Source organism: Emydura macquarii, unplaced genomic scaffold (assembly GCF_026122565.2).
Source record: "Emydura macquarii macquarii isolate MOO-44397 ecotype Brisbane River unplaced genomic scaffold, CSIRO-AGI_Emac_v2 contig_71, whole genome shotgun sequence".
Lineage (NCBI taxonomy): Eukaryota > Metazoa > Chordata > Testudines > Chelidae > Emydura > Emydura macquarii.
Genome location: NW_027130208.1, coordinates 12,682,616 through 12,710,140, shown reverse-complemented (window position 1 = coordinate 12,710,140; position 27,525 = coordinate 12,682,616). Strand labels below are relative to the sequence as shown.

At 38.9% G+C, this 27,525-nt stretch overlaps 1 protein-coding gene across 1 annotated transcript in view; it reads right to left on the bottom strand.

The window, feature by feature from the left end:
• CNTN4 (contactin 4) overlaps positions 1-27,525 on the bottom strand; it is a 353,853-nt gene that overhangs the window by 229,674 nt on the left and 96,654 nt on the right. Inside the window, exons 3-4 of the mRNA XM_067542713.1 lie at positions 17,895-18,021; positions 15,970-16,145 (exon numbers count right to left, since the gene is read on the bottom strand). Of these exons, the coding sequence (XP_067398814.1) occupies positions 15,970-16,145; positions 17,895-18,021 (303 nt within the window). The remainder of the gene's footprint in view (positions 1-15,969; positions 16,146-17,894; positions 18,022-27,525) is intronic.

Genomic DNA, 27,525 nt, shown 5'->3' with positions numbered 1-27,525 from the left:
CCTACAACCCGTTGAATGTGGTCAGTGGGGGTCCTGAAATATTGGGGCAGCAGTAGATGTTAGCTTTGTGTAAGTAAATGTTGGGTTCCTGAGTGATAGTCAGACTCTCCTTAGAGAACACTTGTATTTAGCTCAGAGATAATGCTGCAGTAATGCAATTGTTTGGCCATGTGCAGGGAAACCAGGATTTGCTGCCTCTCACATTCTGGTCTTTTTCGTCTGAAGTCTAGTTCATGAAATTACCCCATGAACAGCTTGGGCACTGAGTGATCAGGAAGAACATAGGAATACTGAAGCCATTCAAATTGGATAATCTAAACTGTGCTCAACTGCGAGAATGTCAGGAAGTCAGCATGTGAACAAGGTGTAAGTGTCCATCTGGGCTTTCAAACAACTAAAGGACAAACTGTTTGAAAAATGAAGCTTATTTTTAAGGGGCCCCACCTCACAATGTTTTACTGATGGTACAAAATACACCATGTGCTTCACAGTGACTGATCGTTTGCCTGATTCCTGCTTGGAAACAGGTATGACTGAATGTTTATAAGCAGCTTTTTGTTGGCTATGGGTAAAAGACATTAAGCACCATGGAAGGGATATCTCTTGAGTGGTGAGATGGGTGGGGCAGCCTTCTGTTGGGCAGTGGCTAATGAAAAGAAGAAAACAGCTTTTTCAGTTGAGAAAATGCATTTGAGGTTTTATTTCCTGGAAAAGTCTGAAAGAACCTGTTTTGTTTTTTTGTGAAAAAGTGGGGAATATGCACAGGGGAGAAGAGATGCACACCGAGTGGCTTTGTGCAGAGTCTAAATACTGGTGTAGGATATCAGAAATAGAACACCCCTACATTTTCATAGAACTGCAAAGGGTCTAGCCCCACAATCCCATGAAAGTCAATGCCAACTGTGAGCTAACAGCCAGCACATGACTTTAAATTAAATAGCACTAAGTGTTCTATCAAGTGTTCCTCCCGGTGAAGTGGACCTTGAAATGCGTGTGCGACTAGGTCACTATGTGGGCTAGCTATGTATGCTGGGAATCATACCGCTAGCTCTTCAACAATTCTGTCCCTTTAACAAACCTTCCAAGGAAACCATGACACACATGTTAATGAGATCCATCTTATGTGGACAGTGAACTATTATAAAATTTGCCCAATGGGTAGCAAAGCTCCTGAGCCAGTGGACTCTCATAGGCCCAGGAAGTCTAGCAGATGATCACCTGAATTCACCTGAGGCCCTTGGCTCTGGGCATGGTTTACTCCTTCACAGCTACCTATTCATTCCATACAGTACCTGGCCTTTCCTCTTGATTGATTCCTACAGGATTAGGCTCCACTGGCCTTCTACCTGGGAGTTGCATATGAACTGCATTATCTCACGGTCTTCAGCGTAGCTAGGTCCCTAAGATGACTTGCTTCCTACACCTGAGGTGACTTGGGCAACTGTCTGCTGAACTTCCTGGGCTAGTGAGATCTCAATGCCTGGGTGAAATACAAGGAGGCTGAGAATAGCAGCTGCCTTCCTCTGTAGTATGGGGCATGGCTCACTTGCTGATGGATTCTCTGTACCTTAAAGTCTTTAAATCATGATCTGAGGACTTTAATAACTCAGTCATAGGTCAGGGGTCTATTACAGGAGTGGATGGATGAGGTTCTGTGGCCTGCATTGTGCAGGAGGTCAGACTAGATAATCAGATTGGTCCCTTCTGACCTTAGAGTCTATGAGTCTATGAGCTGCAGAAAACAACTGAACAAAGGAAAAGTGATAAAGAAGAACCCACAGAACTAGATTTTTACCCCCTGCTGGCAGATCTGGAAAAAAAAAAGTTCAAGGTTGAGATCAACTCCCATGGTCATTTGCTAAACCTTTCTGAGCCAACGAGAGACCCAGCAGCTCACAGGGTCTTAAACTCCAGATTTGATTTTTTTCATCCAACATAATGGATTCCAGGAGGTTTGATAATTAAATAACTGTGTATTAAAGGCACCACCTTTTCTCGACAGCCAGAAATTACAGTTACCTCTTTGGAAATTATTTCATTCCGATGTGCCAAATGCTTCATTCAGTTTCATACAGTAATGTCAATACATTAATTAGGGAGTTTTGCTGTTGTGTTTTTATTTAGATATTTATTTGTGTGCCAAAAAATGCAGAGACATTGGTGGCTTTCTACAAATGTTTTCATTATTAATTGTTCTTGAAAGAATTATTTCATTGATCATTTAATCTGCAGAAAGAAAACAAACGCACTTCAGGGCAATAAGAGGCTACCACAGTAAAGAATTTGAGCAGCAATTATAATTTGTTTCTTAGCAACTAATAACAAAAATTATGGGATTTCCTCTAGAACCAAATATGACAGGAATCATTACAGCTTTGGGACTATTTCAAAAATCCTTTATTGTATAATGTGTTGGGAGTAATTTTCTTTTTCCACTATCATAGTGAAATTATTTTGGGACTGATAGGTCAAACCCCCAAAGTAGTCTCATTACAAGTGCATTATTATTGTGTTTGCTACTGCCATTTGCATTGCATTGTGCTGAACACTATCTGTTAAGTCATGTATAATAATTATTTTCAAGGAAGCATTTCTATAAAACGAATTTCTTTAATAAACTGTGGAGTTAGTGGGAGGGCGGGGGGAGGAAAGTAATAGATCTCCAAGCCATTTCCTGCACTTAAAAAACATCCTCTTGGTTAAAGCAAATTAAATTTTCTATAATGGATCTGAATGCATTCGACAGGGGTTTTTAAGAAAAGTACCACACTAGAGAATGGAGAAAATGCCCACAAAGTTTGAATGGATCTGTTAAATTAAATTGTCCGTGGAAGTTACAGTTCAGCAGTTTTCATAAAAACAACAGATTTGTGGATTACATTTTCATCACAAAAATCAGACCAAAATGTAGGGTTTCAAAAAAACCCTCCACACCCCATAAAATGTTACTAATTTTTTTTTAGAAAATATGTATGTTCTGTAGTAAATATTTAGCCAGCCATAGGAACAACCTTTGTTTGGTGGGTGCAAGGGTCAATGTTTTGGCTCCTTCAAAAATGAAGCGCAGGTGCAAGTTTCAATACTTGCATCTCTAACCCTCTGGTTTGTGCCCACAATCAGATGGTACAAAGTGCAAATACTCATGTTGGTGCTCACTGCTCAATTGCTGGCGGAAGTGTTGCGGGCAAAAACTGCGTCCACAAAACAAAGGTTGAACACATACCTTTAAATACCAAAATCAGTTCTGAGAGTTAAGTATTGAATAATAAGACAAAGCAAGCATCAGAAGCGTATACATTTCTGTATTAAAGTTGTATCTAATTAGCGAATGAAGTCAAGAGATGCATTACTAAATCACTGGGCCCATAGATATGATGGACTCTAAAGTCAAAGATGGACTCTATTAGGTAATTTACTCCATCACCATGCCAGTGCAGGATTATTATTGTAGTGCTCTGTCCAATCTGGTTTTAAATGTCTCAAATGGAGGCCTTCAACAGCTATTCTGCAGTCTAAACAATCTCACCTTTATGAACACTATGGTATATAAATCTCAGATTTTTCAGAAACAATGAAGCAAAATAAATGTGATGCAACATATTCTAACGGACTAAGTACGTGGCTGGTAACCAGAAACTCTTGGGTTCTAATCTCAAATTGTGGCCCTGATTCACTACCACTGATTATAGGCAGGTCACTCAGGTTGTTGTTTTCAAACACATCCACTGCTTTTGGATACCCAATTTGGAAATCTTTAACCCTGTCTTTTAAATGTGCTGAGTTCCCACTTGAACAGGAGCTGCTCAAATTTCTGAAAACCAGGCCCTAGGTATCTCTTGCTGACCCCCAAACAATTGAGGGATCCAAATATAGTGTTTTTTTTTTTTTTTTAATTGGCTTTGAACCAATTTTGGTCCCAGTTCTCTCTTACACCAGGTTTGCACTGGTAATTCTATTAGCTGCAATGGATTTGCTTTTGATTTACACCAAAGTGGGATCAGAAAAGGGCCTGCTGCAGAACTATAAATTATTGGAAAATAATAAAGCTGATGACTTTAGATGCTTTAAAATAGCTTCTTCTGAAGAAATGCAAAATTACCCTTATTGAAAATAGCTATCATCTCCCATTACTTCCAAACCGACTGAAGCCAAGATGCTGATTCTTTAAAAGCTCTGAATGGAAAGTTTACCCTCAGTAAAGAACCATCTTTCTCCTATTATTTTCAATGGGAGTGTAGTGACAATGTCCTCAGATGAGATTCCCTTAATTCCCCATGACTCAGGCTGCGGGTAACTAGGAGAGAGACAAATGTGTATGGGAGGTGGCTCGGAAGGAGATGAAAAATGATAGCATGGTAGATCCTCAAACCCAAAATGTTACAAGGGCATAAGTAGAATCAACCTCCTCTAAATAACAAGGGTGACACCTAGATTTTTTGTGCATCTACAGCTTCATTTTCCAAATGAAATTATTACACACTAATTGGGACTGGAGGTTTTCCTTAGACTCATAAATCAGAAGGCAGACAAAAGAATCAATATATTTGTTTTTTTTTAAAATCTCATGATTTTTAACCCAATCTAATTATTTTGGGGCGGGCTGCACCTGTGTCCCAATTTCCCCATTTGTAATGTCCATGGGTACATGGTGACGATGAATTAGCTCAAGTTTATGAAGTCCTTTGCAAAATATAAGTGGCAAGGGGTAAATGCTGCCACAGGTGTATAGCTAAAGTAACTGAGCTGAGGTCTACGAGGGAGTTAAATACTCCCCTCCAGGTGCTCCACAGCCACTGGTGTAACCGCAGTCATTGGCTGTTTGTCCCCACCCTCTGCATGGGCAACTAGTGAGTGGATCTACACAGGTTCCACCCCGGCTCTCTTCCCTGCCTCTGCTTCACCAACAACCTTAGCCTTGGAAAGAAGCCACTGCAGAGAAGGGCTCTGCCAGAGTAGTTCCAAAGCCATGCTCCTGGCCCAGTAGACCTTGCTTAGCTCTTCTGCTGGTAAAGTCCACCACACCAGTCCAGGAAGGGACATGCTTATACCAGGGAGGGATAGGAATTATTTAAGTTCAGCACCAATGTGGACACAAGAACTAATGGATATAAATTGGCTACCAGGAAGTTTAGACATGCAATAAACAAAGGTTTTTAACCACCAGAGGAGTGAAGTTCTGGAACAGCCTTCCAAGAGGAGAAAAACCTATCTGGCTTCAAGACGGAGATTGGTAAATTTATGGAGGGGATGGTATGATGGGACAGCCTAATTAGGAAATTAACTGATCTTTGATTACTAACAGTAAATATGCCCAATGGCCCGTGATGGGATGTTAGATGGGGTAGGTTCTGAGTTACTACAGAGAATTCTTTCCGGGTGTCTGGCTGGTGAGTCTTACCCACACGCTCAGGGTTTAGCTGATTGTCATATCTGGGGTTGGGAAGGAATTTTCCCCAGGGCAGATTGGCAGAGACCCTGGGGGATGTTTGCCTTCCTCTGCAGAATGGGTCACTTGCTGGTGGATTCTCTGTACCTTGAAGTCTTTAAACCATTATTTGAGGACTTCAGTAATAGATTAGGGGTCTATTACAGGAGTGGGTGGGTAAGGTTCTGTGGCTGCATTGTGCAGGAGGTCAAACTAGATGATCATAGTGGTCCCTCTGACCTTGAAGTCTATGAGTTAACACTTTGACCTATTAGTATGTTTATAAATAAGTAAAGTCCCCAAACTTACTACATTATAGTGGTCAGACACGCTGAGCGAATGCAGTATGTGGACCCCACTGTTACCCATTATGTGATTTATATGGTTAGGAATGGAATCAAACCACCATCTGTGCCTGTGGAAGAGCCCTTACGGTCCTGCAGCGAAGCAGTGTATGATGAGTGGGCAATAAAGACAGGATGCAGAGCTTAGCATTATCCAGCATAATCACAGCAAACCAATTTGAAAATCGAAATACCCTTCTAGGATAGATTTTTAAACAAAGGTACATGATAATGGAACCATTCTTTTGTTCATTCAGTGAACAGCAAGAGATTCAAAGGATACAATGGTTGGGCTGGGTTGGTTTTGCAAAGGAAATACATGGCATTTATAGGCAAAGTATTTTCTTCATCTTCAAAAAGCTTTTACAAATGCTAGCTAATTAATTAAAGACTAAGGAAGCCAGTGAGAGAATCAGGTTAACCCACTTTTGTCATTAAGGGAAACTGAGGCAGGGAGGTACGTGACTTACCCAAACTAATACCCATGTTAGAACAGATTCTGTGACACTAGTTTTATGACATATTCCCTAATGTCTCTAGCCCTCGTTGTATGGTTGATCACTAAATTATTAAAAAAAAAAATCCATCCATACCTTAGCCAGAATTTTAGCACTGAAAATATCATACAACCCATGGTACACCCTCTTCTAGAATACTCTGTTCTATTCTGATCACTTCGTGTCAAAAAGCTTATAATGTAAAGTAGAAAAAAAGTCTGAAGCAGGTAAGGAAAATGATCAGAGACAGAAAATGAGTTCTGTACTAAAGATTTAGAAGATGAGAATTATTTTGGTTTAGAAATGAGAACAAGAGGCAGCAGCATAACAGGAGGTTATGAAATAACGAATGCTATGGAGACGATGAGCAAGGCATTCCTATTTTTCCTCTCTCATAATACTAGAAAAAGGGAATGCCCAATTATATTAAAAGGCAACAGATTTAAAATGGTGGAAAACCTGTGGCATTCCCTGCCAAGAGACAGAGGCAATTAACTTAGTAGAGTTTTTAAAAGGATTAAACCTTTAAAGGAAAAATAGGTCTGATTCTGATCTCATTTAACCCTGCCAATGTACACCAGTGTAAATGAAGTCAGAATCAGTTCCAGCAAGGACATCCGTAGTTACCTCAGACAGGATAAAATGCAAACAGGAGATAAGCCCTCATGGTTCAGGGAATGCGTCTCAGTTAACTGACAGGGGTTAGGAAGAAGTATCCCCAGTGAGCATGCTATTGCATAATTTAAAAAATAAAATCCAGAATGGCCACCTTCTCCTGTAACCTGTGGGGAATTCTGGCCTCAAGAGAGTATATCTCAGGACAGCTGTCTGGGGAATCTGTTCCTCTGTATGCTGTCCTGGCCCCCTCACTCCTTCAGCAGAACATCTGGCTTTCCTAGGAGTGTTCCATTAGCTCTGTTCCTCAGCTTCTATGCATCAGAGTGGGAGAAACATTAATTTCTATCACAAAATCTGTGCTTTCCCTAAGAAATCAAGCTACCTAGGATGGCTGTACATGGCTCATAGGATGACAGAAATTAGAGCTGGACCCATTAGACCCAAAGACCCATCCAGTCCATCACCCAGAGGCCAAGGCGAGATTGTTCCCTCCTGTATATCTAGTATTTTGTCCAGTCTTGTTTCACACATCCACAGCAAGAAGGCCTCCTCACTTCTCCTTGGGGGACTATTCCACAGCCTAACATGTTGCATTCTAATATCGTCCCTGTGTTTTTCAATCCTATTATTCCTATTCGCACTTTCCTCTTTCTGTCAGTCACCCTCCCCAAGCTCACAGGGGACCCCAGTCATGCAGGGGGCACTCAGCAGTGATGCTAGCAGTTCAAAGAGAGTGCATCAGTTCTGTTCCACTCCTCTTCCCACAATTTTCATCTCCCTTCCATCTCTGTCTCCTTATCGTTGCTGCACTATGCAGTGGAGGGGAGTGTAGGGCCCAATATGTGATCCCTCCCCCCACTCCTTTGTTAAATAAACATTTTCTGAATTTGCCTGTTACCTATGGCTCAGTAGCAGAATAAAACTTGGCTTTACTTGTCTGTCTACATCTAGTATATTTTTGACGACTGTGTTCCCTGTTGCCAAGCTCTGCTGGCAACACAGGTCTCTCTTGGCATTATGCTATTAACTAAGTGTTAGTTTTGGACTCTTACTATTCCCAAAGCACCAGGTTTTCCAAATGCAATTCATTCTCACATGACACTGTACTTGCTCTTAACAACTCCTTTGCTGTACACATTTCACCTGTACCATCTGCACGAACATGAGCTTTGTTTTCTCTCTCTTTCCCACTTTCATCTTCAAGGTACTTGGTGTGACAATACATGCATAATGAATGAATGCATCTTGGAGAATTTATACTAAAAACACTTGCCATAAAAATCTGCAAATCATTTTACATTTGGTGGCTTCAGCTGGTAGGCAAATTTCTGAGGATTATTTCTCTTCAGGGGCCCAATTCTGCTCCCATTGATGTCAATGGGAGTTTTGCTACTGATTTTAATGAGAGGATTGGGTCCTAGATTGGTAGAAGCTATTCTGTTCTATGCAGGTTCAAAGACCACATTCATCATACTACTATCTGGATACTTTCCAATAGTGCATTAAGCTATGTGACTACACAGCCGAGCCAAACCTACTCCCATTGAGATCAATGAGAATTTTGCTGTTAACTTCATTCAGAGCAAGATTAGAGCCCAAGTGCTCTGAGGAGCTGACTCACGTGGCCATAGGCTGGTGATGGGTGTATGTAGAATTGCACCATGTGGTGCAGCGTCCACCAGCCTCTCCCTCCACAATCTTCAACCAGAAATGGCCACACATCTCTCTTGTCCTGCTTGGGGTAGGTTGTGTATGTGGGAAACAACTGCTTGATCACTGGATATAAGAGCTGTGGTGAAAGGATGTGCTGAGAACTAAATTTAAAATAGCACGTAAAGATTGCAGTGTATCTTATGCAACACCAGGAAGGCAAAGTGCACCCAGAAAAGACTCCACTGATTGTGAGAACACCTTTCCCCCAATGGGGGACACATGTATAATTGGAGTGAAAAATGTACTATGCAACACATTAGCATCAATTCTCCTGTTTTACACTGAAACGAAGCAGAAATGTAATATACAACAGAATTCATTAAAGGCTTGGAATCAATAGCAGAACTCCCACTTACATCAATGAGAGCAGAGATTGGACTCCAAGAGAAAGTAATAATCCCCCACTGATTCCAAGAGGATAGTCTGGTCCCTGACTATGGGCTTCTTGGAGGCACGGCCTACTGTTACCCCTCTTAATTTGGCGCAGCTCACTGATTTCCAAATGGCTGGTGTGTAGCATGGGGCAGAGACACAATCTCACCTCCTTCCAGTCCCTTTTGGGGTGCCAGGCATCTTTAGGGAAACAGAGTGAGCAATCCCAGTTATCCCTGAAGACAGGCCTGCCAAGGGGCAGGTGAGACATCTCTTACCCTTTCAACCCTTCATACTTCCCTGCACTGCAAACCCGGGTAAGTGTCAGGGAGAATCTTAATGACAAACAAGATAAAGAAGGACACAGGTTTAATATCCCTGAGTGTTTTAGTAGGCCCAAAGATAGACCACAGCCTTAGACTGCAGTCCCGGAAATATTAGGGATTGACATTTAAAGGGATGCATCAACATGAAATCCAGTCCATTCACAAAAAGCGAATTCAGAGTACTAGTTCAGAGGCATTACACCCCTCGGAGTTCTCCTGCTAATGCAGGTGGTTTTGCAATCACATCTTCTTTCCTTTTATTTTCTTTTTCAAAGTATTTTTCCCCTCCCCACATACTGCGTGAAAGACTCTCAGAAACAAAAGGGAAAACGATTAAGTTAGACTCAGATTAAATAAATTGTGTTGATTTCTGAGGGACTCCACAAGGGCACAGAGGATCCCGATGCAGGATTGGGGTTTAAATGCTGGTTCAGCAGGAACTGTGGCGCTGGCTGTTCACACAGTCAGATATGTTAATATTCCAAAGCTAAAACAACGTGGTAAAAATGTACATTTTTATTGCAAAATCATCATCATGATGTGATGAAAATCTGTAGTTGTAATAAATGTTTTCTTCTGTCTCACCTTATGGACATTTTATCACAAATCCCAATTTGTGGACAGTCTATTTATTTTTAAACCAAAGCTATTGCATGTAGCTAATGCCTTCCATCTGGTTGAAAAATTCAGGTACTTCGGGCCAAATTTTGCCCTGGATATCACAGCAACTTCAGGGCCCCCTCCTCCCTTGCATCCTGCTGCTCGCTACCAGCATTCTGGGTAGCAGTGAGGGAGCAGGCTTCACAGAACTGCTAAATCTCACCCGTTGCAAAGGCGGGGTGGGAGGTGGCAGAACTGGGCCGAGCCTCAGCTCCGCATCCTCAATGTGGCAGGCAACAAATACTGCCTTGGGTATAGGTTGGGTGCAGTTTAGTAACTCCCCAGAGTAGCAGGGTAAGCGGGAGAGAGAATGCAAGAGTGAGTCAGATTCTCCTGCCTGGGCTGCTTCTGAGGCAGTGTTAAAATGCAGCACATCTTGTCTAGGGTTGGTGGTAAAGTCACAATTGAGCATTCAACGAAGTAAAATAAGATATTAAGTTTAATATACAATTAGAGACTGTGTGCTTCACAGAAAATAAACTGAGCTATCTGCAATGTAAGAGTATATTATACATGCCAGAGTGTGTGAAAGTGTGAGTATGAGGCAGAGATATTACTGTCATCTTTCACCCTTATTCCACTAACTCAAATGGATTTTAAAACAAAAGATTTAATTTTTTAAAAAGACATTTAACAAAAGTTTATGATCAAGAGCACAGGGACTGAAATAATATCACAGCTTTTTACCAACTCTTCTCAGCTGCCCTCTTTTTGGAGGGGCTGATTCTTCAATCCTTACTCATTTTGAGTGGTACCTTACTCTGCAAGTGGTTCCAGTCTCTGCTCAGTGTGATTAAAGGCAACTGAATTTGTTTCATCATCATTCTTGTGTTAGGGATGGCTGGATCCAAAGAGATCGGATAAAAGGTTTGTGGTAGTTGGGATTTTTCCAGGAGCATTAGTGTGGGGTTTATCCCTGGGTTTTTAGCTCTGTCCGGAAGGTTTCTCTCTACCACAACATAGTTTGTGCTAGGAAGGGATCAGGGCTTAACACCACATAGCATGAGTTAGTTGGAGAGTTCTACCACCACAACAGGTCAATATACCAAGAGTAAGTTTAGTCTTTCATATGAGCTGGGCTCCAATTAGTTGAAACATACAACTGATCTGTGGGGGTTTTTATTTGTGTTTTTGCAAATCAATCACAATATCGCAGCTCAGTAATATTACAGTGAACAACCGTCACACTACTGCACCATTATCCATCTGATGTAATCATCAAACTGCTGCCAATCATTTGATACAAAAATAAAGTCATTGCTAAATTTTGCATATTTTCCCATGGAATCAATATCACCTGCTTACAAAACAAATGTCTCCTCTTCGCCTTCACATTTATAGTAATTTGCATGTGTGTCCAAGAATTTTCCTTCAGTGTTTATGTAGCAGTAGGAGAGCCTAATCCTGTAACAACTGTCTCTCTATAACTGCTATAGGGGCTACATTCTCCTCTCAGTCACTCAGGTGCTAGCCCATTCAAGAGCCATTGAGGGAAGCTGAGCACCTAATTTTTATACTGAGAGCAGTATTTATGCGCTCAGACTGGTCCAAGCATTTTGTACTTCATGTTCTTGAGAAAAAAAAATGTGCATGCTAGGGGCTTGATACTTACTTCTAGAATGGTGGACAACATTTAGTTAGGCACTAACGGTGTCTCCCAGACAAGTGGAAATAAATGATAAGCACAAATTCAGACACGCACATACTATGACACTCTATAGCAGAATGTAGATCAGTTTACAAGTACACTTCTGAATGTTGCTGGATTTAAAAATTAATAGACATATCTTGTGACTTATACGTAGGGGAAGCACATCTTTCCCAAACACTCCCTCAAACTCCAGTTTTGAGACATCCCCTATCTCCCCAAATATCCGGTCCACCCTAGGTTAGTCCTACCGACTCCTACACCCATGAACAGTATGACCAGTGTTCCCCTTCTCACACATACTTATCAAAGGGCTCACTCTTAAACTAGGTCCTAGTTCTATATGGCCTTGATCTGACTCTCCATAAAATCAATGGAGAGGCTTCTGTTGCCATCAGTGGGAGTTGGATCAGGCACTATACTTATGGAGTTAAGTATTTCAGGTATAATCCATGCTCAACACCTTGAAGGATCAGGCACTTTGCGATGCAGTTATATCTTAACAGGGCCTTGTCCAACTCTACTGAAGTCAATGGAAGTTTTATCATTGATGTCAATGGGAGCACGACGGGGGTCGTAGTTAGTATTTTTAATGTTATCTCCGAATGGGTGAATACATTTAAAACTACAGCATAGGGGCTGCATTTCTTATCTAGGCGAGATTCCCTATCGACTTCAGGCTCTTAATTTCTCAACGCAAGTTACTGTACAGCAAATAAAATTGTCAAACTATCCGTCCTCCCCAAAAGAGAAAACACACAATTTAATTTAAAGTGTGTTTTCATATATCCTTTAGAAAAGCAATTGTTGGGTCTTTTATTAAGAGTTTAAGGCTTTTTTCTACCCTTGCAAATCTGTATTGCTACAAGCACAGGGTTTAAAGAATCATTAATCCATATTCCATTAGCGTGGTGTAGCAGACTCCTTACTTTCTGAAAATGTGTTCAATTTAAGAGACAACTAGAATGTCAAGAAAAAAAGGAACAAATTTGAAATGTTAATGATGTATAACAAAGCAAGTATTTGGGGGCATATATTAGCACTTTCATCATAATTAGTTTGTAACCTAAATACATATTTCAGGGATAAATTGCTGACCCTCTCTGACCTCCACAGGAGGTTGAATAGCTACTTCAGAGTTTAATCTGCAGTGAAAAGGCTAGAGAAGAATAATTTAGCCCTTGAAAAAAGAATGAACATCTTTTAATGATGTCCCTGGATTCAGAATTTAACCCTAGCACTTAAAAGCAAGTGTTAGTTTCAAAAAGGCTGGCAATAACTTAGCTCACAAATAAAAATGAGATAGCAAATAGCATAAAATACAGATCAGCCCAGGGAAAAACAGATTGTTCATTTTAAAGGCAAAGTAGTGATAGGTGCTGGTTGGTAAAACAACTGAGTCTTGGACTCTATAACAAAATGGCTTTCTACAGCTAAAAATGTCATAACACATAATGGTAACAATGCTTGAGAGACCACAGTTGAATTGCTGGAGCTGCAGGTAGGTCAGAGATTGCAAGTGCAATAATAGCAAGTTTCTAGGTCTCCAAGTGCCAGACAAAGGGGTTAAATTCAGGGTAAATGACCCTGGTAAAAGGAAAAAATCCAGAGAGAGGAATTGAGGGCATATGGACTTAACTGAGACACTTCAAGCTGCTAGAATGCATTCATGCTAGGAAATATTTTTAGATTATTCCATAGAAAATCTACAGAAGGCAATTAAAAAATGATAATGTCATAAAAAGTATAAGGGAAAGGTTATGTGCTCTGAATTAGCTAGGACTCCCCATTCCTGCAACAAGTGCCTCTTATTGTTGATTTCATTATATTATATAGCACTAGTACATCCACATATCTTGGAATGTCAGTGTTGAAAAATATGCATTATTAAAACAGATTCACACTTTTATTGGTTCTCAGAGGCAGAACTTGTATAATAAAATTAAACCACAGAATTCAGACAGTTTTGGTTGCAATCTCTTTGATTATATAACTCAGAATGACTTAACGTTTTGCAGAAGAGTAGAGTGTGACTTGACAAATGCTTGTTCCCCTTCCCCCCACCCCCAATCCAAATGTTCCTAACATGATTAAAATCTAATTGATCTAAATTTGAACAATTTATTCATCCAAACACTCATCCATCACCATTTTAAGTGCTAAGAAACTAACTTTGCTTCTTAAAGCAACCTTCTTAATTAAGAATCAGTCAAGCCTATCTTACGCTTGGTCATCTATCAAAAATCCAACTACATATTTATTATTATCAAGAAAGATAAATCAATTAATTATAAGTGTCATAGACATTAAGGTTCCATGTTTGAAATAAATATGAAATGTTAAGATTGGTTCCTTTTTTTAAACACAGAATTATTTTTATGATTACCAGCTAATGGTTAATTGATGCAAAATGGTTTAATGAATAAAGTGGCATAACCTACTCCCATTCAAGTAGTCGGTGGGAGTTTGACAATTGATTTTGATGGGAGCAGGACCTCACCTTATATCACAGAACTTTTAACTTAGTACACATGCTCTCAACCTCTAGGTAGCTAGAAGCTGAGATCATTACTGACTTTCCTAAATGATATGATTACAGCACAAACAGTTTTCAAGTGCTTAGCTATTAATAATGATCCTGCAAAGGCTTAGCCTGATGGGTAGTGGAAGTCTTGATTCATAAGAGCTGGGCTGCCGTGAAGCATGTGATATGCAGAGAAAGAGGCCCAAAACAATGTTTATGAAACAATTCCTTTGACATCCTGAAATCTAGCATTATTAGATTAGTTTTGAGGAAGATGTTCATTAGCCATCTATAGCAAAAGAGAATCTTCAGTTGTAGAAGAACACAAGCAGATCATAAGAAAAACTGATAAGATATTGTGAACTACTCCGGGAGAAGGAAGACTTTACCTTCCCATAGTTATATTTCTCATTACAAATCATCTTTTCATGTACAGTGAATCTGGCCTAAATTTGGCATCTTAAACCTTTCCTTGCGTATTGGGATCACATTAATTGTAGATATTAATCAGTCCATTAAACATATGGCAACATACTGAAATAGCTTGCCATTAACATGTAAATTATGTTTCAGAAATACTAAGATCTGACCAAAAAGCACATGAAGAAAATTATTGGTAAGATATAGCTTGCACCTTCCTAGGAACAGGGCCACTCAGGGTACGTCTGCATAGCAACTAGACACCCACGGCTGACCCACGGAGGCTAACCTGGACTCACGAGGCTCGAGTTGTAGAGCTGTTTCATTTTGGGCTTGGGCTGGAGCTCACGCTCTGGGACCCTTCTACGCTGCAGGGCCGAGAGCCTGGGCCCAGCCCAAGCAAGGAAGTCTACACAGCAATGAAAAAGCCCCGCAGAATTGAGCTGGCTGGCATGGGCCAGTCGCGGGTGTCTAGCTGCTGTGTGTAGACATACCCTCAGAGCTTACAGGTATGAAGGAGGGACTTGCCCTCAGTGCTATTACGCCAGCCAGCCAAGGAGGTTGGCCATGGCTCTTTATTATCCACTGTCTTCCTTGTTAAGGACCCTCATCCTGCTCTCTATGAAGTCAAGTCTTAGTGGCTTCAAACGATACAGGTTCAAGCCCACAAAAAAACTATGTCGTTCTCTTCATTTATGAAGGTGTGTAAAAAGTGCTGAATAGCCCCTAAATCAATATTATAAAGCCGGCTTTAAAAAAACAAATGAAGAAAGTTGGTGGTTCTAAAATGTTCAGATAAATCAATGTACATGATACATACATAGCACATATAAAGAGCTTTGCACTGCACATCATCTTTCCATTAATTTCAATATTGTATGCGCGTGCGTGCACACGCACACACACGCACACACACACTCCCTCCCTCTCTGTCATCACCTAAAAACTCTACCAGAAATGTACCTCCCACTGGATCCTGTATCACAGGAGTGATAAAAATTGCCATTATGGAACTGCTGCTTCTGAAGGCCATGTCCCTTTGGCCACTTTTGAAGCTTTAAAATCTTTGTTTTCCATTGGAGGGAAAAATCACATTTCAGCATTTCTACCTTTCACTTGTAAAAACATATTAGGAGCATGTTTCCTACTGCAATGTACTCATACTTTCACTGTTTCTCACAGACAGGCAAATATACACATTATATATTGTAGGCACATTTAGTTAAATTGTCACAAAAAGTAACATTTTCACTTCTCACTCAGATTTACTCAAGATATTTTCTAAACAAAACAAGCAGCTTAGCAAAGAATAATGAATAACAAATTAGAAGAGGTTAAAAAAAGATAGCCATCAGTCTTATTGTTTTTCCAACATTATGTTGCAAGATTCAGTATTTGCCATGAGATATAATTGCTACTTACAAGCAAACTGAAGTTTTGCCTCTCTGCTAACAATTGTTCCAAATGAGTTTGTTGCTATGCACTGGTACGTTCCAATATCTTGGGTTTTATTGGGGTTATTGATCAACAAGTTGCCTCCCACTACACTGTAGCGGTAATCCATACCAATGTCAACACTGGTTCCATTTAACTTCCACCTATAGTACAAAAATGCCAGGAGTTGAATTCTGCTGACATAAACCAATATTTCTGTATGTTTCTAAAGCAATATGTAGTGAATACAGAAAACATTACAACTATTTTGGTCTTATTTTTAAACCCAGCATGAAAATTCACGTTTCTTGCACAACATTGAAACATTCTAATATTTCACTTATAGAGCAACATCCTTAACCTATATTTCAGGCACTGCTATGATTAATTTTCTTATTGCTTTTGCTGTTGTTGTTGATGTTGTTTGTCTTTGGAATTAATCATTTTGCAAGGGGAAGTCCCAGAAACAGAATTTTTGAACCACTCTATTCCATAGTGGCTTCCTTTCCTTTTCTGCCTTAGTTGTTTGTTTGTTTTTAAATTTAAGAAAACTCACTCACAGCAGATGTTTTAACAAACTGGGGCATCGAGATTTTCTAACACATCTCCCCAATTACAACTGTCATCTCTAGCAGCCCGTGATGGAGCATATAAAGGATTAGATCCTCAGATCAGGTCCCTGTATTGGAACCTACAGGGAAGAAATTTGAATATATTTGCATGAGTGAATCAACTTATTCTATTGCATTAAATGCTAAGTATTGCCAGAAGACAGCAAAAGGATTGGGGTCTTATGATTTTAATCAGTTTCAAAGTGGCATTTACAGTAGTGAGCAAAATGGGGGGTAATAAGAAGGGAGACACTCGGTTCAATTGGTTAAGACAACCAGATTAATTGTATGTAATAACAACAGTGCCACTGCAATAGCATATGTTCATGTGTATAGCGTCTTTCATCCAAGGGTCCCAAAGCCCTTTATAATGGTGGGTACTGTAAGTAGCATTATTGAAATTTTACAGATTTTTATGACTCTCTATGTGCTTAACTGACCGATTTTTAGTTCTGCATACAGATAATTTTCTGTAAAAGTATCATGATTGTGCACAGAAAGTTAGACATCGGACTGCTCATTTGCACACAGAGTTGCTATGCAATCTGGGGAAAAAAAGAGGACCTAGGGACCAGATTTTAAAGGTATTAAAGTTTAGGGGATTTTAAACAATCCCACCAGGTGACTACTGGCATCTTTAGGGACCTAAATACCTTTACAAATCTGGCCCTAAGTGACCTGAAAAACATATACAGCAGACCTCTTAGTCCCCCACTAGACCACACTGCCTTTTTATACAAGGAGACAAAAAATTAGCAGAAAAAGTGCAACAAACTAGTTAAATTTAATTATTTGCTAATTCTTTTCTCCCTCTCCCCTCAAACACGGTTCTGCTGATTAACTTGTGTTCAAATAGGTTCTATGTAACTTAGATCTGACAACAACGAATCGAAGAGTTTCTTTACATCTATGATTTTATAACTGCACAGTTCCACTAAGGCACCTTAAATGAATTTGCCTTGCCCCACGAGCAGAGGCAGATTCAATGTATTGCAATACATATTTTAATCCCAAATGTCTCAGTTAATGTGCCAAAGCAACTCTTAAGAAGCCTTAGCAATACATAAACAGGATTCAAATGAACTAAATTATTATATTTTGTGTGTTTCATGGATTTTAAAAGTGCTAAGCAAGGGTAATCCATTGTATCCATTCAAAAATGGAAACACACCAGCTGATAAAGATATATCACACCTCAAATTCTGAAAAAGCTTCTCTGTGTGGGATGCATGCAGGCATGTGTCTTAGAGAGACACTATAATGAAAAGGGTATGCTAAAGAACAGTAAAATATTTAACAAACCTGATAGTTGGTTTAGGATTTCCTTTTACTTCACAGTTCAACTTCACTTTCTTTTCCTCAGACTCCAGTGGAAAAATCACATTGTTTGGTTCCTGAATGAAAACCGGCCCATGCAGCATGTTGTCATCTGTGTTATATGGAACAAAAGTGTGACACGTATTGTATGGTATCTTAATACTCCAAATATAAAGAAAAGTATCAGAGAGAGAGGCACGTGGGATATCATTCACTCTCGAAATGACCATTCAGCAACTTTTTTTACTGAAAAAGAAGCCAAAAGATTTATCCTACAATTATACAATCTCTTATATTGCTGTCTTCACACTGATGGCTGGGCTTTCACTAAAGGGAACACAAACTTAATCAGCTGACAGATTTGAATGTAACACAGGCCCCAGTTCTGCAGTTGATTGTGAGCAGATGGTGGGCCTGCACATCTCTCTGTTAAAATCAGAACTTCTTTTTTCTCTCGTGTGTGTGGTTTACATAATTTGATGTAGACATTATCACGAAGAATCATTTTATTTTGAAACCATTTTTAACTGCTATATTAAAAAAAAAAGTGAGCTGCAGGTTCATTGGGATTCACAGGGTCTGATAAAATCCTGCATGATAAACAGGTACTGTTAATCCTCTGTGTACTGAAACCCCTCTGTAGTGAAAGGGTTCATTGAAATACCGGCATTTCAAAGAGGCTACTTGGCCACACAGTATTGTAAACTACTTTTCATATTGTAAGGTCCTTGGCTTAGACGTGGTTTCTAATTTTTTGTTTTGTACAGCTTCAAGCTGGCACAGTTGCCACTTTATGTAGCCTTATTTATGTTATCAGCAGCAGCTATTTTGATATTTTCATCATCATCATAATCATTCAACAATAATCATAAGAGCATTTTGTATTTAGTACCTTGCATACTAAACAGCAGTGCAGGAGTTAGTAGAAGATCCACATACTGCTTCTTTCTATGGCCCCGATCCTGCAATGAGTTCCACATGGACAGATGGGCAGACCTCTTCATACACACTAAGGGCATATCTACACTTAAAATGCTACAGCAGCACAGATGTGCTGCTGCAGCGCTTCCGTGTAGACAATCGGTATAGGTAACCCTCCTCCCTGAGAAGCAGTAGATAGGTCATCAGAAGAATTCTTCCTTTGACCTAAGTGCTGTCTCCATTGGGAATTAGGTGGTCTTAACTATGCCGCTCAGGGGTGTGGATTTTTCACACCACTGAGTGAGGTAGTTAAGTCGACTTGATTTTCTAATGTAGGCCAGGCCTCAGTTTTTTGCAAGATGAAAGCCTGTATGTTTAGCTACTGAAAAATGGCAAATGGGCATTGAGCTTTCCAGAAATAAGTGTGTAGTTCCCCTTCTTCCCAGAAATGTAAACTAAAAATGCCCTTAATTGGTGTACAAGAGTGAAGACAGTTTAGCAAATCATCCAAACACAAAATGCAAAGAATGCAGTAGTCTATTAATATTCTACAGTAATTTAGGGAGGAAGGGTGTGGATGAGAACCTAGCTAGGACTGTATTTTATTATACCCTTCTCACTATTATCTTCAATTAACCCATTAGTTCTGTTCCCTGACCCTTTTTGAAGATTAATAATATTTGGATTGATAGGCAATTGATCTAACTGTAATAAGGTTCTTCCCCCAGAATCAGACTACAAAGAATTCACACTATGGAGTTCAATGGCTTGTAGGGAGTCTTGGTATGGATGACAAGGACACTCACACGGAGGGCACAGTAAAACCTTGGTTATCTTTATTAAAATAATAGATAAACTAGAAAAGATCCAAGCCACATAATAAAATAGAGATAATACAGTATTGGGGTTATCTATGGTATTATTCTATGCATAAGCTTTTAGAATTGCATACTCACAACCTTGGTAGAGGACCTGGTGGTAAAAAAACAAAAGGACCAGTCCTGCCATGTCACCAGTCTAGCATGTCACTGTGTTCAGTGGTCTTCAATGAATGGAAGGGTTGAGCAGTAGAAAAGCAGACAGCGGTACAAGAGAACCAGGAAAGAACGAGCCCTGGACCACATGGTGACTACCCTGTTATAGGCAGGAGCGTCATCTGCTCATACTCAGTCCTCCATGCCCATATATAGCCTTTTTATGCACATAATACTGAGATGTACTTATTCTTCAGGTTAACATATTGATATGTACAACTGCCACTTCAGTTCATGATCATACCATCATCCCTTGCTTAAGCAGATTTGTGGTTATTATTTCCATGTTCCTTGTGGTAGCAGTTACTGGAACATTCTTAGTCCTACCACTAAGCGAGCTTTTCTTAGTTCTTAAAATCTAAAGGTAACCCTTTTCCTGTGCCAAGGGTTATGGCCTACTTAACCACACTCATGCTAACTTATGCTACAGCTAATATCTTACAGGATACAGGCCTATAGGTTTCTTGTGTTACAGCTGAATATAACAAAATCATGAAGGCAAGCCAGTGAATATTAAGGGGTGAATATAATGGGCAAGCTTACCCTATGGCCTACAGTTCCCCATGCCCTCCTACTACCCAACCTTCTCCATATTTCTTTTTACCTTTATTATGCATGGAGCTAAAGGTGAGTATTGCTAAGAGGTATAGGTGAACTGGTTCAGTGAAAATAAACAACCCAAACCTTCAGCCAAACATTGACTAGGCTAGGGCTAGTCAATTATTTTTTGTCAAGGTCCAAATTTCTTGGTCAAGGTATAGTCAAGGTCCAAACTTCAGAGAAAATAATGATAATAATAAGTAAATAAAAAGATTTTAGGTTCTGTTCAAAAGCATTTGGCAGTCTGGATTTGGCCCTCAGTCTGCCTGTTGATTATCCTTGGACTAGACCTTTCAGAAGAATTTTAAAAAGTTCAGTTAATTTTTTATCTCCCACCTTCTGCTTTCAGACTTCTATGCCTCCTAGCCTAATATTGGCAGGATAATTTAAATTATGTGAGGGAAACAATGCAGTTGGTACTTTTGACCTAAGTGAAACTTGAAAGTATAAAAGAAAAAAAATCTCACAAAAAGTTATCACAAGATTTCCAGCCCTATTTCCTTATCTAAGAGCTTTGATGGATAAGCCTGGATAGGAACTGGAAAAGCACCTGAATTTTGCATGCTTATCTGAACCACAAAATGTCCTGATTTCACAGCCAGTTTCTGAGTTAAAAAACTACCAGTATATTGTTGGACTCATTGTTACTCACAATTCCTTGTATTATTTTCTAGGAAGTTATGTTAGATATGCTGATAGGAAATGCCAAATACTGCTTGGGTTTCTTATGAGCAAAGACCACTAACTACTAAATCAAGCCACAAAGATATTTTAAAACTACAAATTAGGGCAAACTCCCATTGTGATCTAACTGGACTTTTTAAACTGTTGTAAAGGACTCACATTTTAACAATGATCCAGACAACTTCTGAGCTTCTGAAATTCTTATGATATGTTAATAGAAGTTTCTTGTGGGATCACCAGCATTCGTGTCACAATTAAATATAAAACAGTATTTCAAAAAGTAACACCAACATTGTTTATTATGTATGCATAGTTTGTATTACAACATAAATTCATTGCCATCATAGATCATGTTTCTGAGTGATTTGATATTATCTTTAGAATAACTGTACACAATATAAAGCCAACTGATTTTTTTCCTCTCTTAAAGATAATTCATCTTTCTTCTTGCTTTCATCAAATATTTTTTTTTAATTTTTTTATTTTTTTTAATTTTGCTATTCACTATCATAAATACTGGTTCCTTTCTAGATGTCACAAGTAGGGCCCTATCAAACTCCATTTGAAGTCAGAGAGACTTTTCATTGACGTTAAAAGGAGTTTGATCTGACCCACTATAAAATTTATTGAATAGGTCCTAATGCTACAACACGATCTGTATGGCAGATCCTCATACTCTTGTAGAATCCTTAAGTCAACAGGGATCTGCATGAGCCACTACTCTTGCACAAGATAAAGGGCCTGGAAAACTCCTGTTGCAGACTTTTGGCCAATGGTAAATGGGAAAGAGAAAGAAAGAAGTGGATAAATTAACCTAAACTGAACTCCATATTCCCAAAATGAGAAGTGGGACTCCATTTACCCATGTTTACTCTCAACTACACTATTGACCGTGGCCTAAGTATGGATCTAACTTGAAGCCCCTCAGAGACACCAATCCCCCAATTAAGAAAGATAAGGGTTTTCAACTGAAGTAACCATTTAAATTATTTTTACATGAGGTTAGGTGACCAGACTTCCTGGTATTCCCACTCCACCTTATTCTGACTCTCCGCTGCCCCCGCAATGAACTCTCAGGAGAACTGGCGAGGTTGGGAGATGGGAGCAGATGGGATGGATCAGAGAAGGTGTTACATTGAGGAGTGACAATGAGGCTGGAAATGAGCAGAGGAACTCTAATACTCTGATACAATACTCTGAAGCAATCAGATGTGAGGAAGATGCATTTCATTGGATCCATGGGACTCATGACCAGGCAGCTGGGAGGTTGTAGAGAGATAGACTGATTGATCATGCTGGATAGGGATAACACAAACTATTGCCTCATAATTCTATTAGTCAGTGAACCATACTGATGCAGATATCTACTGTATCGACTACATTATCTATGTTACACCACATCAAGGTACTGGAGTCACATTGTGTTGTCATTTCATATTATTTCAAGTGTGGTCTGTCAGTTTACATTGCATCACATCATTCTAAAGGTCACAAGATTACAAGAAAATATACCTCATGTTTAAAAGGGGATAGTTGCTGTTAAGCTCAGATACTCAAACTAACAAAAAGGCACACAGCAAACATGTTTCCTTATTGTTGTGCTTTGGCAGACCCCAAGGACCCATAATGGCTGACGTCAAAGTGTAATTTTTAAGGCTGTCGTAAGTGGCTTATTCCTACAGAGGACAATGTTCCCTCCTTGGCAGAGGAACTGATGTGGTTCTGGTATGCAAGATGGGGCAAGTAAACACAATATACCAGAGGATCATAAATACCTCGCTCTGTGCAAATATTCCAACAACAATACAGCATGGCTTGAGAAAGAACGTGGAAGAGGATTAGTTGCTCCATGGACCATCATGAACCATAGCTGTCCCATCATCTCTTCTCACAATCCCTAGCTCCAAAGAGGCCCAATGAACTGTCTGCACTGATCTGATTGCAGGACTAGTACCTAAATAACTTGCTCTTTCATACTTAGCCAGTGCACCAATTTTGACGAACAGGTGAGACAGCAGCATTCAAGGGTCAACCATACTGGTCCATAAAATGTCTAAAGACGTTTGATTTGGCACTGTATTTCTAAGAAATAAGTGCAACCAATTTACAGCATTTGCAAGCAATGTACTGGGTAGTTAGCAAACCAGTCACACACCCAAAAGATACAGAATTCAAAGGTAGAAATGGCCTCAGTTAGTAAAAGAATTGTTTTAATTGAGTTAATTAACTTGTATCAAACCCATAAGAATCCAGGACAAAGTGACATCAAGTGTAAATTGATGACAGATCATTAGATGAAGTTGCTTTCTCCATATTAAAATGCATGTAATCAACAGTGTTCCAGAGGGTCATAAATTCCTCGCTCTGTGCAAATGTTGAACATGTTGAACATTTGCACAGAGTGAGGTATTTATGACATTGTTCTTTTAAAGCATTTTTAACATTTTTCTTTTCCCTACCACCCAACCCCCACCAACTTTTCTGCTAGCTAACAACAACAGACAAATCTAAAACTACTATTTGACTTTGAAAAAAAGAAAATTGTATTGGTTAAGGAAAATGAGAATTCTGGGAGCAGCTGTCAGCATAAAAGTAGAACAAAAAAGGGAGAAAAAAATTACAACAATGCACAATTCAATTTATTTCTCAAATTTATTTCTGAGTGGCTCTTCTTCCTTCTTCCTTCTCTGCCCAATTACTACCTGTGCATAGCCAAGATAAACAAGTCCAAACTGTTTAGTCCATAGCCCATATAGTCTTGTTGCCACAAGCTAATGCATTATTGAAACAAGGACCTGATCCTCTGATCATATCTAATAATAACTGAGCTACGCTGATGAGGATCTGGCCCAAACTGTAAATACCCAGCAATTAATAAACAGAACAAAATTACTGTCTAGTCTCTTGTAGGTGGAAAACTACTATTCGCACCATAAATATGGTATTCTTGATTACATATTAAATTCATTTCTATCCAGCAATATTGTAATTTAGAGTATCAAGTGTATCATGAGGCAAATACATTTTACTTTACTATAACATGTAATTTTGTGGGGAGAGGTTTGAGACAATGCTTCTTAGTGTAAATTAGTCAATAGCATTTAAACTCTCCACAAAAAATATTATGATTATTTATATTGACGTAATGGCAAGAGAACTCAATCACAGATTCGAGCCCCATTGGGCTTGCCACTGTAAACCATACAACAAAAAGATGCTCCTTGCACCAAAAGGCTTACTATCTAAACACATGGTTACTAGATGCAATTGTTAAAATAAAGATAACAATAAAGATAGCATTAGTCTTTATAGATCTATATATTAATATTGGTAGTGGCCATGATTCCTGGCAGACAGTCAGATCTGTAAAGACTAAAAGACCACACAGGGGGTATCATCAAAATATTAAATATGGGTAGCGGTGATGGGCTACTAACTGAGAGCTCTAACTTCAATGGGAGTCTTTCTATTGAGTTCAGTGAATTTTACATCTGGCCCTAAGTGGGGAGAAATTTTGTATGATTATTTTAATGATACTTTCTTCAGGTTTTTACTCCTATAAAATGATGATTTAATGTACCTAACTATACAAAGATCTACCACCATATGATTCATAGTGCTGTCTTTGATTCTTTACTTTCCAGAACCTACTGTGTGGTCTGTGTTAGTCTTTACAGATCTGCTACTTTTCTGTGAAAGCACAAGAAATACCCTTCATAGATAAGCTATACTTTCTGTTTATGTATTTTTACAATAACAGATTCCTTTTGAGTTGCATCTGGTACTCAAGACAGAGACAAGCTGACCCAAAATGAACATGGAGCAGTCTTAAGCTTGAGGCCAGTTGCAAACAATGATTCACCTCCAAAAGGCAACTCTTCTTCTATCAGCAGAAATAGACAGAAATGAAGATGAAGGTTTCGACTCCTTTGAAAGGAGCGAGCCTTTCTATACTTGTGAGCTTTCATCTGGCGCACAGAAAATTACACTGAATTTTAGGAGAAAAAAACTATCTTTTAAACACAGGAGTATAGGGACTGCCAGGCTGGATCTAGTCCAGTATTCTGTCTTTGACAGTTTCCAGCAACAAATACTGCAGAGGAAAGTCCCCTGTTGTTCTAACTTCTACTGAGGCTGGACAGCTGCCGATTAGTGAGCAGCAACTGGTCCCCAGGCAATCACCAATAGATCTGTCCTAGCTCAGACATACTTGAGAATCAGGTCCAAAGTATACAGTGGATATAGAAAAGTATCTACGTTTTTACCCTTCATGTCTGGGTTCCAACACACTGTCTGGGCATTGCAAGAGAGCCAGTCCTGAGCCACTGTCTATATTGTATATGTTCTGTAGATACACAAAGGCCATGGTTTTATTGAGCTGTCACCCATCAACTTTTAGAAACACTAAATTCACTATAAAGATGTAAATAAAGTACAATTGAAAAGGCCATCTGGAAATGTCTTTACTAATTGCAGTTTGTTTTTATCAAAGAGAATTTCTTTATCCAAATTTAAAAAATAAATATTGTCCCAAGCTGGCTAGTTTCAGTTTTTAATATCCAAAGTTTTACCCACGTCACTGGTATCTAGCGCCTGGCAGGAATTGAGTTTTCTGCTTCAGGGAAATTTCCCAATTTTGAGAAACCAATTCCGTTCCAAAATAGAACAAAAACCAAAACAATCAGATTGCGATCTGCCCAACGATATACACATGGGGCTCCTGTTGACATCAACAGCAGCTGAGAGCAACCTTCTAAGTGCTGGATTTGGCTTCTTCTGATTATGCCATGAATCTACCACACAGATTAAAAAAAACCAATGAGATTAGAGGGAATTTAGTGTGATATCCATGTCCGCAAAAAAGTGGACTCAGATACCAAGTCACAAGGAGTTCAGCAACAAGTTTAAAGCATAGCTACTAGTTTAATGGCATCATAATAACCCAGTTCTGTTTTGGTTTAAGTCATCTATTATTAGCTTGGCTTGTCAGTCTGTAAAATCTAACAAGAATATGAAAGTCAGCTGTTATATCCCCAGAGAGCTCACTTCTCCTCCACCTTCCTTTATTTATTTATTTAAACTTTCAGGTCAGTTTTATGTGGCCTTCTCTCTACTTGCTGTTTCCATAAAAGCATACAAAAAGCAGGAAATACGGTAGAAACAAACCTGTTTGCATATTTCCTCTCCCCGTCTCTATCTACTCTTTGGGGCAAATTTTCTATATCCTCCTAATATGTACTTGTAATTGCAGGTGCACCTATTTGCCTGTGCAAAATCCTACATTTATGAATGCAATTACCCATTTCATGAAAGTAACCATAGGATTGTACAGACCAAAATGGGTAGGCACACATTTTGAAAGTATAATTTAGAAGACTCTTTAGAATATTTTATGCGGAACATGTATTTCAATTTTATACAAATGTTTATATATGCAGCTTAAATTTGACATCTTGGTTTTATGTTCAATCATCTATTAACTCAGATATTTTAAGAAGTTATAGGAAAGTATACTATTTCATATATTACTGAGTTACTAATGCAACGTATAAATAGATATGATACACTGTTTATGAACTATATATGAAATATATATAAATAACTATATATATAGGGTGGCCTGCTACAATTTTAAAGATTTTAAAGGTTTCCTCAATTTCATAAAACCCAATACACCATTTGGTTAAAAGAAACCATGTAGATCTTGCAATTTTTTTTTTAATCTACAGTATATTTTCTGCACCCAACAGTCAAAACCTGAAAGCCAAAATAAGAAAGCATTCAGCAGGATGCTAAGTACAAAGCACTTGTTGTCTGTCTGAACATTTATTAAAATGAAGCTTGAAGAGAGTTTAAAGTAAACTGAGGTTAAACATTTTAATTCAAATGAACAGGTGGAAACCGTTCTTATTCTATCTGATCATTGTACTCAGTGATTGATATCGTTAGCTAAATGGAACTTTTAAAATTTCCATTGAAAGTTATGGCCAATTTGAGAGAAGGTTTAATTGAATATTTCATACTGTAGGGAAAGCTAATAAAACTGGAGAGAGATTCTTGGACTATATCCAGTTTAAATGATAAAAATCCTTTCCCTGTTTTCTTCCTAGAGGATTAGTTTTAACTACCTATGCCAGTGTATTTTCATACAGAGTTACAAATCGGTATTTCTGCAAGACAAAAATGTGCCTTGGGAACAGCAACTCTTTTCAGGAAAATAAAAAGCCAGATAGATAGGACAGCTGAAGGGCATCACTGATTAAAACAACATAATGCTCTTCAAGGTTAGTCAGTTGTACTAAGACTTCCAGAGCACGAAAGAACTAAACTCACTCTCAATTTCCTTCTATTTTTTTTTTTTTTGGCCCATCACTTCA